The following is a 14,159-nucleotide window of genomic DNA, read 5'->3' as shown; positions in this document are numbered from 1 at the left end:
GCACTATGCATGCTCTAAAACTGTATCCCTTCTACCCATCGTACACCCTCTGAATGTCAAATAAAACAAAGGGTCAGGTTGGTTACTGAAGTCTGAACTTTTGTTGTGCTGAGCATATTTCAAACTAGAATGAAAAACTGAGCTGACAGAAAAACACAAGATTTTTTGCACTTGCCAGGTACATTTTTGTAGTTCGTCATCCCTCGCCACGCATTGCCAAGTTAGCTGTCAGCCCTGCCATGTGAGATTAACTGTCGCATCATCTCCGGGAAGCATCCTGTCACTTTTTTAAGTGTCTCTTGTCTCACTTGTTTTCCTCAGGTGTCCATCAGCAGCGTGTAAACCCAGAGTCTCTGCTGCTGGAGGCTGTGAAGCAGGTTAAAGTCAGCGACCTGGAGGACGACATACTGGAGCTGCCGGAAGAAGACCCCACTGCTGCCAACAACCAGTCAGTTATCACATCTGCTCACACATTATAGTCATTACTATAATGATAATGATAATACTGACCCATTATAGAATCAACACGCTGATGATTATGTGCTATTTTTGAACAGTCTTCCATTCTTTGTCCTTGTCCTGCAGGGTTGAAGCAGAGGAGGCGGGCCAGAAGGAGAAGCTGGTGCTGTGGGAGGACTGCGAGTTGGTGACGGTGGTGGATGTGGTGCCTGGCCGTCTGGAACTCACCACCCAACACATCTATTTCTACGACAGCAGCCAGGAGAAAGAAGAAGGTGAGGAGACAGTGAGAGCAGCGGGTGGGAAAATGGAGTAAAAGCATCGCTGTTCCTTTTTTAAAAAATAACTGTGTGTTTGTTTGTTTAAGGAGTGGGCCACGACTTCAAATGGCCCCTGTCTCAAATCCGGGAGGTTCACCTGCGACGATATAACCTGCGTCGCTCAGCTCTGGAGATCTTCCTCATCGACCAGACCAACTACTTCCTCAACTTTAAGAAGGAGGTGATGAGCTACAAGCTTACTTATAGTAGCATACGTGTTAAAATGAGTTTTTACCACATTACTCTTTGTCTTTTTAAAGAGTAGTAAGGTTAATTTCTGCTCTCTTTTCTCACTAACAGGCAAGAAACAAAGTCTACAGCCGAATGTTGCTGCTGCGATCCCTCAGCCTGTATGGAACCCGTTCACCACAGGAGCTCCTCAAGGCCTCTGGACTCACACAGGTGAGGCTGCAGGAGCGGGACAGGAAACAATGATGTACAGCTGAAATAAATGAAAGGCTTCATGAGGAGGAGTTGATTAAAATAGTGATATCTGACTCTACCAATCTTCATCTCCTGTTTAAAAATAAGAGTGTATATCAGTTTTATTTGACTTTGAGGTAAATTGTTTGTTCTTCTACACAGAAATGGGTGAACAGGGAGATTTCCAACTTTGACTACTTGATGCAGCTCAACACGATTGCAGGCAGAACTTACAACAACCTGGCTCAGTACCCAGTGGTAGGTTCCTCACTCAATACACTAGTGTAAAATTGGAAAACATCAAGCAGAGAATCAACTGTCTTTGTTGTTTGTGTGTGTGTGTGTGCCACCAGTTTCCCTGGATTCTCGCTGACTACACTTCAGAGGAGCTGGACCTGTCTGATCCTCGGGTATTTAGGGACTTGTCAAAGCCAGTGGCGGTGCTTAACAACCGCAATGCCAAGGCTGTTAGAGAGAAGTACGCTTCATCTGTCCACACTTCAAAAAGTCTCAAATAACACATCACATAAATAGTTTTGTCTTGTTGATGATGTTTAAAGTTTGACAGCACAGTCAGGTTCATCTTTCCAATTTGTCCATCAGGTATGAAAGTTTTGAGGACCCAACGGGCACAATCGACAGGTTCCATTATGGCACCCACTACTCAAACGCTGCTGGGGTGATGCACTACCTGATCAGAGTGGAGCCTTTCACCTCCCTACACATCCAGCTGCAGAGCGGACGGTAAGGAGGGCAGCCTGAAACACAGCCATGTCTGCTTTGATATGTTAATCCGATACAGTTTTTATCAGTCCATTTAGTTCTACATGGCCTTCCTGACTTCCTCTAAATGTTCCCCTTCAATCTCCTTTCCTTCCATTTATCTCCAGTGTAATATTGATTGTAATCGTAGCATCCGCCAGAGGATTTAATGTATCTGCACAAGCAGCTGTTTATAGTCATTATTACAGATGAGATTTTTCATCCTGACTTGACTCAGGTTCGACTGCGCAGACCGACAGTTCCACTCCATCCCAGCAACATGGCAGACCCTCATGGACAACCCCAACGACGTCAAGGAGCTCATCCCTGAGTTTTTCTACTTCCCAGAATTCCTCGAGAACCAAAATGGTGAGCTTTGAGTGATGCAGATATATGTATTTTAACATTTTATACATTCTCTGCTCTCTTTTTGTTTGTCCTCTCTGTATCTTGCTTCTCTTTTCCTTCATCCTTTTATACATCTTCTCTTCTTCCTGTCACCCAGGCTTTGACCTGGGTCGCCTGCAGATCTCCAAGGAAAGGGTAAATGATGTCATTCTGCCCAAATGGGCCAAGTCTCCTGAGGACTTCATCTACAAGCACCGCAAAGCCCTGGTGAGATGCAATTTGATTCTGCTGCTGTGATATGATGTAGTTTTTACAGTTGATTCTCACATGATAAAATGTGGAAGGAAGAAAAATTGTAGGATGTTAAACTAACTGAGGGGCTGACAACAAAGCTAATGTGTTCCTTTGTGTGTATCCAGCTGAAAATACTCTACAATTAAACTAAATTATAGAGAGATATTACTCACTTTTTACTTCACAGAGCCAAATATCAGAATTTATGTTGGGTGGAATATTCCTTTAATGGACTATTACACCTTTTGATGTAGCTACACGTGTATTGATTAAAGTGTTTTTTGTAGTAATAGGTTTATGACCAAAGTGTGTCTGTGTTTTTCCTAACAGGAGTCTGAGTACGTGTCAGCCCACCTTCATGAGTGGATCGATCTGATCTTTGGTTACAAGCAGAAGGGCCCCGCAGCCGTGGAGGCCCTCAACGTCTTCTACTACTGCACATATGAGGGTAAAGCATCCAGTTATAATGCTGTGTAGAGTTTTTATATAAATGTTTTTGGCATTCCCTGAACAGCAGATAACATAAATATAAATAAAGTGCTTCAATCACACTCTTGGTATAGCAAACAAAATAAAGTCAATTATATAAATAATAATTTAGGTTTGCATCAGCAAACACAATATAAAAACACATAAACTGTGGCAATTAATGTTTCCAAGCCAAAAATGAGACTTGATTGATTCCACATTTTTTGCTTTTACACTAAGGATACACACTCATAGAAAGTCTGCTCACAGAGAAGTCTAAGTCTTTGAAAGTGAAGTTTAAGTGTAGTTTTGTTGAAGATTGGTTCGGTGTTGCAGGAGCAGTGGACCTGGACGCCATCACTGATGAAAAGGAGCGCAAGGCTGTGGAGGGCATGATCAGCAACTTTGGACAGACACCCTGCCAGTTACTGAAGGTGCAGACACACAACAGATACATGATACTTGTTTGATTAAAAATGTACAAAAGAATGACCTCTATTATGAAGTTCTGCATGTGTGGTGATGAATCTGATTCACGCTTTTGACATATTTGTGTTTGTGTGTGTACATAGGAGCCCCATCCAGTGCGTCTGTCTCAGGAGGAAGTAGAGAAGAGGAAGGCTCAACTGGACTCATGTCCTATCAGCATGTTCGAACACCTCAGCAACCTCAAGTCCTTCTTTGTTGAGGTTCGATGACTCGAATACTTAAAATTTGCAAGCTGCAGCACAGATTAAGTTTTTCTCTAACATCAAAATAATAAGCATGCATTTTATAATAATATTCCTCTATAATATCTCATTTAAATTCATTCTGCAGGGCATCAGTGATAACGTACCGTTGGTTAAAGCCGTGGTGCCAAAGAATCAGTCCCATTCCTTCATCACCCAGGGGAGTCCAGACACCATGGTGAGCCTCAGTGGTTTTTCCTATAAACGTTAAAATAGGTTGTGAATAAAGGGGAAATTAAATTAAAAGGGTATTCCCTTTTAATTTAATGTGCGATTGACAGTGACGTCTCTGTGGTGTTTGCTCTGTCTCCAGCTGACGGTGAGTCAGAACTGCCTGGTCGGGACCCATGGGTGGCTGCCTTACAACAAGAACATCTCCAACTACTTCACCTTCATCAAGGACCCCACGGTGTCCAACACCAAGTGAGAACACAGCACACATGCATATACAGTCCATATACAGCATATTAACTGTGTGGTTTTATCTGATGCTGTGTTGCCCTCCCCAAAAATGCATGTGCTTGTCTTCCTCTATCTTTATCTCCGTCATCTCCCCCCTTTCATGTCCAGGACCCACCGTTTCCTGTCAGGACCCTTCGCCCCCGGCATGGAGGTAACAGCAGGACTGTTTGTGGTCTCCCACGATGGCAAATTGCTCTTCAGCGGCGGCCACTGGGACAACAGTCTCCGGGTCACCTCCCTGGTGAAGGGCAAGACCGTGGGACAGCACATCCGACACATGGGTAAACACACAGCCTACGCATACCTCAGAGAAGAAAAGAGTGCTTCTAGATGTCTCTCTAAACAAACAGGCCAGATGAGATGAATCAGAATAGAATTTAATAAGTGCCTGCTGTAAGCTCCAGCAGTCATGATACTGCTATTTGACACAGGTTAAAATAAAAAGGCCTTTTTCTCATTGATGTTAACCAGAAATGTAAAGAAGCCAGATTCAGTTAATCTTGAAATAGGTACAAAGCTGTGGTTGCATGTGTGTGCTTTGTAGTAACTGATCAGTGTTTTTGTCCCTTTCTCCTCTAGACATTGTGACTTGCTTGTCAACAGACCACTGCGGCATCCACTTGATCTCTGGCTCCAGAGATACAACCTGCATGGTGTGGCAGGTTCTGCAGCAGGTTAGGACACCCAGTGTTCACCTTAAACACATTAATATACAATATTACAATGTGTTATTGACTCCTAACTTGGATTTAATTTAGATTAGGCTGAGACTCAAAATACTCTCAATGTTCTCAAAGAAATATGTTTATAGGATTCATTTGTGAGTTTTACTTTCAGCCACTAATGAAGTTGTTGTTGGTTAATAAATAATATCTTTACATGTAACTGTATCCTTTGTTTTGTCTTGCAGGGTGGCGCTCCTGTAGGTCTCTGTCCCAAACCAGTCCAGGTGTTGTACGGACACACAGATGAGGTGGTCAGCGTCAGTATCAGCACAGAGCTGGACATGGCTGTGTCTGGATCAAGGGTAATAACACACAACAGACTGCACTTCCTGGCAGTTCACCGCTGATTGAGATCTGATCTTTTTGCCGTGTCTTATCTCATCCTGCACTTTGATCTAAATTAGTCTCCGTAATGTAATTTTTAACTAGGAGAGGGAGAGAAAGAAGGTGTCCTGTTCTAGATGGAATATTGTGTTCTATTGAGAAATTATTCAAGGAAAACTGAATGGGTACAGTGTATTCCAGCCAGGACCCTTTGTTGCCTTTGTTCTAATAAAGGCGAATGCCACCAAAAACAATAAAGGAAAGAAATAAAAATTATTCAAATGACATGCAGAGTTAATGGGCTGGAAAATAGGATTTAGACTGTAGCCCAGTGGCCTGGTTAAAGTGTTATTCTTGGTGTTTGATGGCAGAGAGATCTGTAAGGTTTTGAATATTGTTGTAATGTTTGTTGTTCAGTGCTGTGATTGTTTTGGAACTGAACGGTGCTTTTACAATTTGTGCACAACCAACAATATGCAACACCAAGTGCAGATTGTGTAATGCTTCCGTTCCAGTTTCATTCAAGTTATTTTAATTAAAAGCGTAATCACTAAACTAGGAAATGAATGCACTTTTCAGTTAAATTAGTTATTGATTTGTCTTTGTTGGTAATAGAACAACACTGGCAGCACATTTGCGTTATTTAAGTCGGATAATGTTTGTAGAAGTTTGATCCAAATTTTCTAGTATAATAAATTGTTGTAAAATTAGTTTTTTATTGCCTGCATGAAAATGTAGATGAATAAAAACTGTGTGTGTTGGTTAACATTGGCTCCTGCTCTCTGTGCTTTAGGATGGTACAGTGATCATCCACACTGTGCGTCGGGGTCAGTACATGCGATGCTTGCGGCCACCGTGCGACAGCTCCCTGCCGCTGTCTATCCTCCACCTGGCCGTGTCCTGGGAGGGTCACCTGCTGGTTCACACCTGTCTGGAGGGCAAAGCAACACTGAAGGTGCATGCAAAACAACATTACTTATATTGCTCTATTTATTGTCTGTACTACATCTCCACTATTACAGAACTACTATACTACATACCACCTTCTATCTATGACCACTAATATGATCATTCTTTTACTTCCCAGGATAAAAACGCCCTCCACCTTTACTCTGTAAATGGGAAGCACCTCTGCAGCGAGCCTCTGAAGGAGCAGGTGACTGATATGTGTGTGTCAGGAGAGTATGTAGTCATCGGCAGCGAGCAGGGATACCTCTCCATTCGGGACCTCTACAGGTAAACTTTCATTATTCTACAGGAGTAAACTTAGAAATGTATTATTATTATTAGATGAACCTGAAATGTGTGTTCATGTGGGCATTGTAGACATAATGGTTTCTCTGTGCAGTCTGTCTCTGTGTGCGGAGCCTATGGCCATGCGTGTGCCGGTGCGCTGCGTCTCCGTCACCAAGGAGCAGAGCCACGTCCTGGTGGGCCTGGAGGACGGCAAGCTGATCATTGTGGGCGTGGGCAAGCCAGCGGAGGTAAAGAACTCCCTGAGGAACTACATCGCTCAGAGCCTGGAGGGATCGCCACTCATGGCCTCCCCCCTGCTGGCCCCGCTTCGAGCTCGCTCTCCGACCCGTCTGCTGCACCAGCGCGACCAGCTGGTGTTCAGCCCCGCTCCCAACTCCCAGAAACCCTAGCAGCTGTAATCCCTGTCCTATCCCCCCTTTTCCATTGCTATAGATCTGTAGATGCTGGAGTTAGACACACACACACACATATATACAGATGAACCCAATGTACATATCACATGTGTTGCAATACTTAACCTCAATGTCCCCAAAGACCCTGTAGCCCACAGTCACCTCTCTTTCTCAGGGATGGTTATCGCCCACAGTCATTTGGCTTCATTCCTCCCTAACAAAACCACCACACACACACACACACACACTTATACGCTTACATCTGAGCCACATGGATTTGACACATTCCTTCAGCTCACAGCTGATACAGACAGTGGCCCCTAGAACACTAGAACCACGACTGTGATTATGAAAAAGCAACTCTCTATGCTTACCTCATTCTGTTTGTTTGAAATATTTGGCATCTGTGCAATATTTGGCTTGATTTGGCCATCGTGAACTGGGATAACCTCCCTCCCATGCTGTTTACCTGAAGTGTCATTATGTTACGTGTTTGAGTGTGCTCTACAAACTAAAACACACACATGCTGTGAAAGAAAACCCAACACTAATTAACGCTTCTGCAAGCCATATTAACAGAGTAGCTACAATCTAATAATGCAAACTAGTAATCTTGCACCACGGTAGAATATAATGTTTTGATACTGTAAATAGAGTAGTGGAAGCTGATATAGGCAGCCCTCCCCCTCTAGAATCACTGCACCCACCTGATTTTCATCTTTTCCTCACAAACTCACACCAGTGAATCAAGCTTTGATTTTTTTATTTACTGCCTCACCAGCCTCACAAGTCAATCAAGCTCTGATGAAACTAATCAATCACTCATGAATCATATTCCTCCTCCTTTTTTCCCCCCCACTTTCCTTTTGTTTCCTTTGATTTCATCCTCCACCCTACTTCCTCCTCTTCCTTTTCCTCCTCCTCCTCCTCCACTCTTCTCAGATGCGTTCGGGCCAGATCACACGGAAGCTGTGGGGCTCCACCAAGAGAATGACCCAGATCTCCTCGGGGGAGACGGTGTACAACACCCAGCAAGACCAGAACTGACACCCATCCCCAGTCCCTCAGTCCTAAACCCTCTCCTCCACATCCTCATCCCACATTCCTCCAGTCATGACCCAGTTTGCCTCCATACCTGTCAATCACCAAACAGGTCAAATCATTAATTCACTGTCTTTAAGAGCTCCCTTCAGTTCCTCCAGCACCTTTTCCTCAGTTCAGTAGATGGTGGGTAGCGTTTTTTTGGGATGCACAGAGTATCACAAAGTCTGCATGTCCTATGTGTCTGTGTATGTTTTTCTCTGTGTGTATTCCTGCGTCTGGATTTAAGCAATACAGCGCTGGCGCTGTGGCTCCAATCCAGAAGCAGCCTCAGCACTTCCACTCGCCACCACTCCTCAAACATCATGGCTTCTCTCTTCACCCCTCAACTACTCATCACTTCTACATCATACTACATGGTCAGCCTAATGTTTCTCAAGCAGGAGCCCGTTCACAGAGGCACTGCGTGTTCTCCAACCCGCTCGGCTCAGACTTGACAAGATCGGTCTTCTAACAGCTCTCTTCGCTGAGGAGGGGTCGATCGCTGAGCTTCAAACATGTATGCGTGAATGTGTGTGTGTGTGTGAGCATGTGCTGTTGTACTGCTCTTCTCAAAATATAATTTCAAGTGGCCTTTTTGCCCCACCCCCCTTCTTAGTTTGCCTTCAATGCAGACAGGCGGGCCTGTGCTCTGTAGGCCGAGGTTTTTTGATAGTTGCCTCAATGCTGCCACACAGCAGCCTTATGCAGTAAGACGGCTCCATCACTCACAAGACCAAACTCTCTGCCTTTCCTGTGTTTTTATATATATACATATAAATGTGTATGTGTGTGTGTGTGAGATTTTTATTTGTTTCTTTGTGGATTATTTTTTGGGTTTTTAATTTTTTTTTTTTCTTGTCTTTTGAGAGGTGTATGGCATCTATTCGTGTGCATGGCATTTTTGCTCCAAGAAACACAGTGATGGAGTTTCTTTTCTTTTTTTTCTTCTTCTGTTAACTTTTACTTTAGGATCTATCAGATTTTTGTCGTCATGGAGAAACACTGCGTCTGTCTTTAATGCCGGCGTATGATTTAAGATATCTAGTTTTGTAAAGAAAAAGAAATCACACTATAAACGAAACACTACATTCTTTAAAACACGACAAGCTTCCGTGTGGAGATTCATCACAGCAGTACAGAGACAAAAAAAAAAGGTTGATTATGGCTCCTTCAGATCATGCAACACATGGCTCTCCTTGCTTCATCGAATGTTTTTAAGTTACTTGAATCCATGTTTATTTATGAGTCAAAGTAGCCGTTTTTAAAAAAATCACATTTTGTTTCTAATGCATCTTGAATACAGATACCAGTAATAAGCATATTTTAAATGCTTCTGACTGTTCAGACTACCTGTAAAAAGAAGGAGAAAGAAAATATCCTCAAGGGCTTCATGAGATGTCAGTGTTAACAGCAATACAGCTCCTTCCTCGAGGGCCGGTTGATGCTTTTTTGCTGGGTTTTTTTTTTTTGTTTTTTTTCCTTCCCATAGCGGTTGCTCTGCCAGCCCTCAATCTCCAGTCTTCCTAAACCTTAACAGGGACAGTAAATGTACCCTAACCCGCCATGGAACCTCCTCCCCGCACCCCCAGCTGCCTTTAGCTTTCATCATTTGCCTCAAACTTTTTTTTTATTTTGACATCTCATTCTCCTTCCTGCTCATCGTGAAGTGACTGATTTCAGTTTGTTTTTTTTGTTTTTTTCTTTCATGGGGCATCAAGAAGGTTTGCATGCTTCAGTCTTTCAATTCACTCGAGAGACTTGTTGTTTGTGTGTGAATGTGATTTATTTACAACTCTGTAATATCAGAATCATAAAAAAAAGCCACAGTGTGAAGCTCCTGTGGATATGAGACTGTGTGATTCATATTTTTGCACCATACTTTGAGCGTGTGTGTGTGTGTGTGTGTGTGTGTGTGCGTGTGTGAGAACATGCCAGTGATGCATGTGTTTTATTTTTTAATAGCCAAATTCTTGATATCATCAGACATGTAGATATATGGTGTTTCTGGCTCTGAACCATGGCAGCTGCTGATTGATTAGCTCAGTCATGAGTTCAGCATTGGATACACATTTGCTCTAATGGTTCTTGTTTGTTTTTTTGTTTTTTTCAAAGTGATTTTGTATTAAGTTTTTATTTAAGAGTCACAACGAGGTGTAGTGCAAAGACCAATTTGTGTCCTTTGAGAGATTTCTGTTAAAAAGGTGCATAAAATGTTGATCAGAGCGGTTTTTCTTTTCTTTCATCCACATTTGTCATTCAGACAAAAGACCACTGTTTTGAGTTGTTAAACCGACTTCCTCGACTGCAACAAACGGAGTGCCTTTATCCCTGTATGGTGTTAACATAGAGCTAGGTTTTTCTCATTACTGAAGCTTATTGTCCCCGACCTTGCAGTAAATCAAGTGAAAGCAGCATTCCAGAAGTTAAACCTCTGCAGTTTCAATGGGAACCAAGAATAAAAGGACTTCAAAGCAAAATCAAAAAGTACTATTTTGTGTCTTAGCAACATCTCTGTGACTGTCACCAAATGGATGTGTGTATATCTGTGATTATTTATGAATACAGTATATAATGTACAGCATGATTTTTATTTCTGCGTATTTGAAATGTACTTTTGCACTTTCCAGGTACTAAATTGTAACAAATTGTTTTAACTTGGCTCCCTAATCTGTACAAACTGCTTTGTATACACAAGTGGAAAATGATCATTAAAGTCTTGTCTAAATTTAAATAAGCTGTACAGATTTGTTGTTTATATGTTATGCTGTAATAGGTTAACAGGACAATAAAGAGTGACTGCTGTGGCTGAGGTAAAAATGTTGTGTTTTTTAGAGAAGAAAACACATATGTAGCATGCTCTGTTTTATTGAAGTTCATACAGACAAACAGTTCACACAAAAGAGACCAAAATCAAAAGGGCCCCTCTCTTATACTGTTTCTTTGTGGTTTTCATGCAGTGAGCGGGTACGAGCAGATGGATGCTCTCTTCACCTCACAGTCGGCGGCAGTCCACCAGGTCTCATCTGCAAAAGAGGGTAGGGATAGATTTGTAAGGGAATTCTCTCCAACTATATGGTAACGATATGAGAGAACAAGGCCAGTATGTCTGCTTTAAGCCATCGCAAAATGCTGTATCATAATTGTGGCAAGATATTAAGGGACAGAGTACAGAGGAAACATGTCCAAGGAGATTATTAATTTGTCTTTAGTGCCACAGGGCACTTATCAACTGTCCATGGCCCCAGACAGTTATCTGATATGATCTGTAATTAAAATTATTATTATTAATTAAAATTAATAGTGCAGCTAAAGGTATGAGTTCACAACACAGGCCTGAAAGGTTATTTATGTACAACACATTGTGATTATATCCAAAAATAATATGGAAATGAATCTACTAGTATGTATTTCTCAGTTCAGGTCATGGATAGATGCTGGTTCTTACAGTTTCAGTAAGTTGACTTGAGAGCAATTTTATTGACAAAGCTGGTACATAAAGATAGGACATGTGACAACTGTACTCAGATAGTGTTTGTTCTTCGGGGGGGGTAATCAAACTCGTAGCACTTAACTTTTAAGCATTTTTGTATTTATTTAAACTTTTGTAATACCAAATACATAGAGGGGTCAGAAGTCAGAAAACCGCCTGACACAGAGGTCTTTGTAGAAATGCTGACTTCAGTATATTTGTGTGTGTCTGTAGGGTTCTTACCAATCATGAACATCTCCACACAGACAGGTTTGTCAGTGTGAATGTTGGGGTGACCTGGCATCCAATCGCTGTAGCTCCATTCTGACCCATCTAACCATGATGCCTTCTGGTTCTGAGGTGTGCAACACATACAGTATGTTAAAAATGTACAAACACTAGCGGGAATAGTCCATTCTAAAACTGTTGGAGGAATTTTCTGTTAAGACTCCTACGTAAGCTTAAAACTTATGTAATTGTAAATGTTTAAAAGTCAAAGACCATTTTGCCATTTTGCCTTCTGGCCTCTCTTGTTCAGAGAAAAATACAGCATGGAACATTTTTTAATAGAAGTTCGAAGGTCAGTGTTTTACCAAGGTAAGAATAACACTATCTGTCCTGGTGACAGCTTATCAGATGAAACTCTCCTTGGCCTCCTTTCAGTGCCAGAGAACAGGACCAGACTGCTGACGCCACAGTTGGAGAGTATACTATATATAAACTTAATTTTAAGATGCCAGACCAGGTACTAGGCAGGACAGTTGATGTCAGTGCTCCTGAGTTTACTTTACTTCTTTAACACTAACCTTTGACTGTTTCCCTGCTGCTACATCACTACAGCAGTGTATATTATGAGAAAAAACATCTAGTCTCCTTAGTTGACTGTTGATGAAAGGAACTTGCCTTGACCGTGCCTCCCAGCCATGTCATTGGAGGGCTGCGCTTGCCACCATTGGTTACTAGGGAAACCAGGCGAGAATGCAGATCACCACTGGTTACAGATGCAAGGTCAGCATTTGGGGTGATAGCTCTGCATGAGGCCTGGAGACACAAATGTTTGAAATTTAATTGGTAGAGCCAAAAACACAGAAGGTCTGTCTTAGTAAACCATTGAAACTAAACAGTGTTGATGTTAGGGATTTGTTACTGAAAGTTTAATTTGGCATCCATTGTAGTCATGTTAGATACAGGATATTTCTTTACCCGTGCTTCCTGGAAGGCCAGAGGCTTGGGGTTGAACTGATAACATTTTCCGTTGATGATCTCCCCCTTACATTTCACATTCCGTGTTCGGAGCCTGGAGGTGGAGGGTTTAGTTCCCTGTCTAGACATAAAGGGTTCAGTTCCCTGCCTGAAACCATCAGGGATAGACATGAAACGTTCGGTTCCCTGTCTGAAGCCATCTGGGATAGACATGGAGCGTTCGGTTCCCTGTCTGAAACCATCTGGGATAGACATGAAGCGTTCGGTTCCCTGTCTGAAGCCATCTGGGATAGACCTAGAGCGTTCGGTTCCCTGTCTGAAGCCATCTGGGATAGACATGAAGCGTTCGGTTCCCTGTCTGAAACCATCTGGGATAGACATAGAGTGTTTGGTTCCCTTTTTAAAACCATCTGGGATAGACCTAGACAGTTCGGTTCCCTGTCTGAAACCATCTGGGACAAAGAAAGACATTTCAGTTCCCTGTCTGAAACCATTTGGGATAGACATGAAGCGTTCTGTTCCCTGTCTGAAACCGTCTGGGATAGACATGAAGCGTTCAGTTCCCTGTCTGAAACCATCTGGGATAGACATAGAGCGTTCGGTTCCCTGTCTGAAACCATCTGGGATAGACATAGAGAGTTCAGTTCCCTGTCTGAAACCATCTGGGATAGACCTAGACGGTTTGGTTCCCTGTCTGAAACCATCTGGGATAGACCTAGACTGTCTGGTTCGCTGTTTGAAACCATCTGGGATAGACCTAGACTGTCTGGTTCCCTGTCTGAAACCATCTGGGACAAAGAAAGACATTTCAGTTCCCTGTCTGAAACCATTTGGGATAGACATGAAGCGTTCTGTTCCCTGTCTGAAACCGTCTGGGATAGACATGAAGCGTTCAGTTCCCTGTCTGAAACCATCTGGGATAGACCTAGAGCGTTCGGTTCCCTGTCTGAAACCATCTGGGATAGACATAGAGCGTTCGGTTCCCTGTCTGAAACCATCTGGGATAGACATAGAGCGTTCGGTTCCCTGTCTGAAACCATCTGGAAGATGAGGAACAGAGGGTTCCTCTTCCACACGAACCCAACCACCCCCATTCTTCTGGGCTGGCACATCAACAGGGGCTGGAAAAGAGAATGCCTTTAGATTAGACAATTATTTTGATATTTTATTGATTGCATAAAAGACAAAGGCTTTGGCTTTACAGACATCTTTGCTGTATCTTGGTTGTTTTGTGGGTATGAGCCTAAAGTAGTGGAGAATGAATCATGGTTGAATATCTATAAATTGCAACAAATTTCCTCTTCTGGCTTCCTCACCCTCATTTCTCAGCAGCTGTTTGTAGTCTATCCCTTGAAGTCCATTTCCATGAGAGGGTTGGATGAAACCTGGAGGAACAAATGTAGATAAGGTCTATCACTTTCTTGTATGGACAGAGCCAC

General features: G+C 42.6%; 2 protein-coding genes across 4 annotated transcripts in view; one reads left to right on the top strand and one right to left on the bottom strand.

The window, feature by feature from the left end:
• nbeal1 (neurobeachin-like 1) overlaps positions 1–10,782 on the top strand; it is a 46,367-nt gene extending 35,585 nt beyond the window's left edge. For 2 of the 3 annotated variants that reach the window (XM_053314297.1, XM_053314299.1), the window contains 21 exons: positions 322–448; positions 586–734; positions 827–960; positions 1,080–1,181; positions 1,365–1,460; positions 1,556–1,680; positions 1,806–1,946; positions 2,203–2,333; positions 2,470–2,579; positions 2,937–3,054; positions 3,411–3,508; positions 3,647–3,763; positions 3,894–3,983; positions 4,119–4,228; positions 4,376–4,548; positions 4,847–4,941; positions 5,178–5,294; positions 6,110–6,271; positions 6,404–6,552; positions 6,665–6,800; positions 7,908–10,782. In XM_053314297.1, the coding sequence (XP_053170272.1) occupies positions 322–448; positions 586–734; positions 827–960; positions 1,080–1,181; positions 1,365–1,460; positions 1,556–1,680; positions 1,806–1,946; positions 2,203–2,333; positions 2,470–2,579; positions 2,937–3,054; positions 3,411–3,508; positions 3,647–3,763; positions 3,894–3,983; positions 4,119–4,228; positions 4,376–4,548; positions 4,847–4,941; positions 5,178–5,294; positions 6,110–6,271; positions 6,404–6,552; positions 6,665–6,800; positions 7,908–8,012 (2,585 nt within the window). In that variant the 3' untranslated portion in view covers positions 8,013–10,782. Of the gene's footprint in view, positions 1–321; positions 449–585; positions 735–826; positions 961–1,079; positions 1,182–1,364; positions 1,461–1,555; positions 1,681–1,805; positions 1,947–2,202; positions 2,334–2,469; positions 2,580–2,936; positions 3,055–3,410; positions 3,509–3,646; positions 3,764–3,893; positions 3,984–4,118; positions 4,229–4,375; positions 4,549–4,846; positions 4,942–5,177; positions 5,295–6,109; positions 6,272–6,403; positions 6,553–6,664; positions 6,968–7,907 lie in introns of all 3 variants that reach the window. The other variant, XM_053314298.1, reaches the window with a different exon arrangement.
• Positions 10,783–10,823: 41 nt separating this feature from the next.
• LOC128354072 (lectin-like) lies at positions 10,824–12,983 on the bottom strand. The gene is made up of 4 exons (XM_053314316.1): positions 12,721–12,983; positions 12,421–12,558; positions 11,761–11,872; positions 10,824–11,071 (listed from the first exon to the last, which is right to left on the bottom strand). The coding sequence occupies exons 1-4, from the start codon at positions 12,973–12,975 to the stop codon at positions 10,998–11,000; spliced, it is 579 nt and encodes a 192-aa protein (XP_053170291.1). The 5' UTR covers positions 12,976–12,983; the 3' UTR covers positions 10,824–10,997.
• Positions 12,984–14,159: the final 1,176 nt, after the last annotated feature.

The sequence above is a fragment of the Scomber japonicus genome, chromosome 24 (assembly GCF_027409825.1).
Source record: "Scomber japonicus isolate fScoJap1 chromosome 24, fScoJap1.pri, whole genome shotgun sequence".
Lineage (NCBI taxonomy): Eukaryota > Metazoa > Chordata > Actinopteri > Scombriformes > Scombridae > Scomber > Scomber japonicus.
The sequence above is the reverse complement of the archived record's forward strand: the minus strand, read 5'-3'. Positions and strand labels throughout refer to the sequence as shown.

Excerpts from the sequence above, each read along its gene's own strand:
- LOC128354072 (XM_053314316.1), bottom strand. The coding sequence starts at position 12,975 with ATGTCTATCCCAGATGGTTTCAGACAGGGAACCGAACGCTCCATGTCT. Across the intron at positions 12,559-12,720 it reads TGGCCTTCCAGGAAGCACGG|GCCTCATGCAGAGCTATCAC; the intron begins GTAAAGAAATAT and ends TTGTGTCTCCAG. Across the intron at positions 11,072-11,760 it reads TGTGGAGATGTTCATGATTG|ATGAGACCTGGTGGACTGCC; the intron begins GTAAGAACCCTA and ends CCTCTTTTGCAG.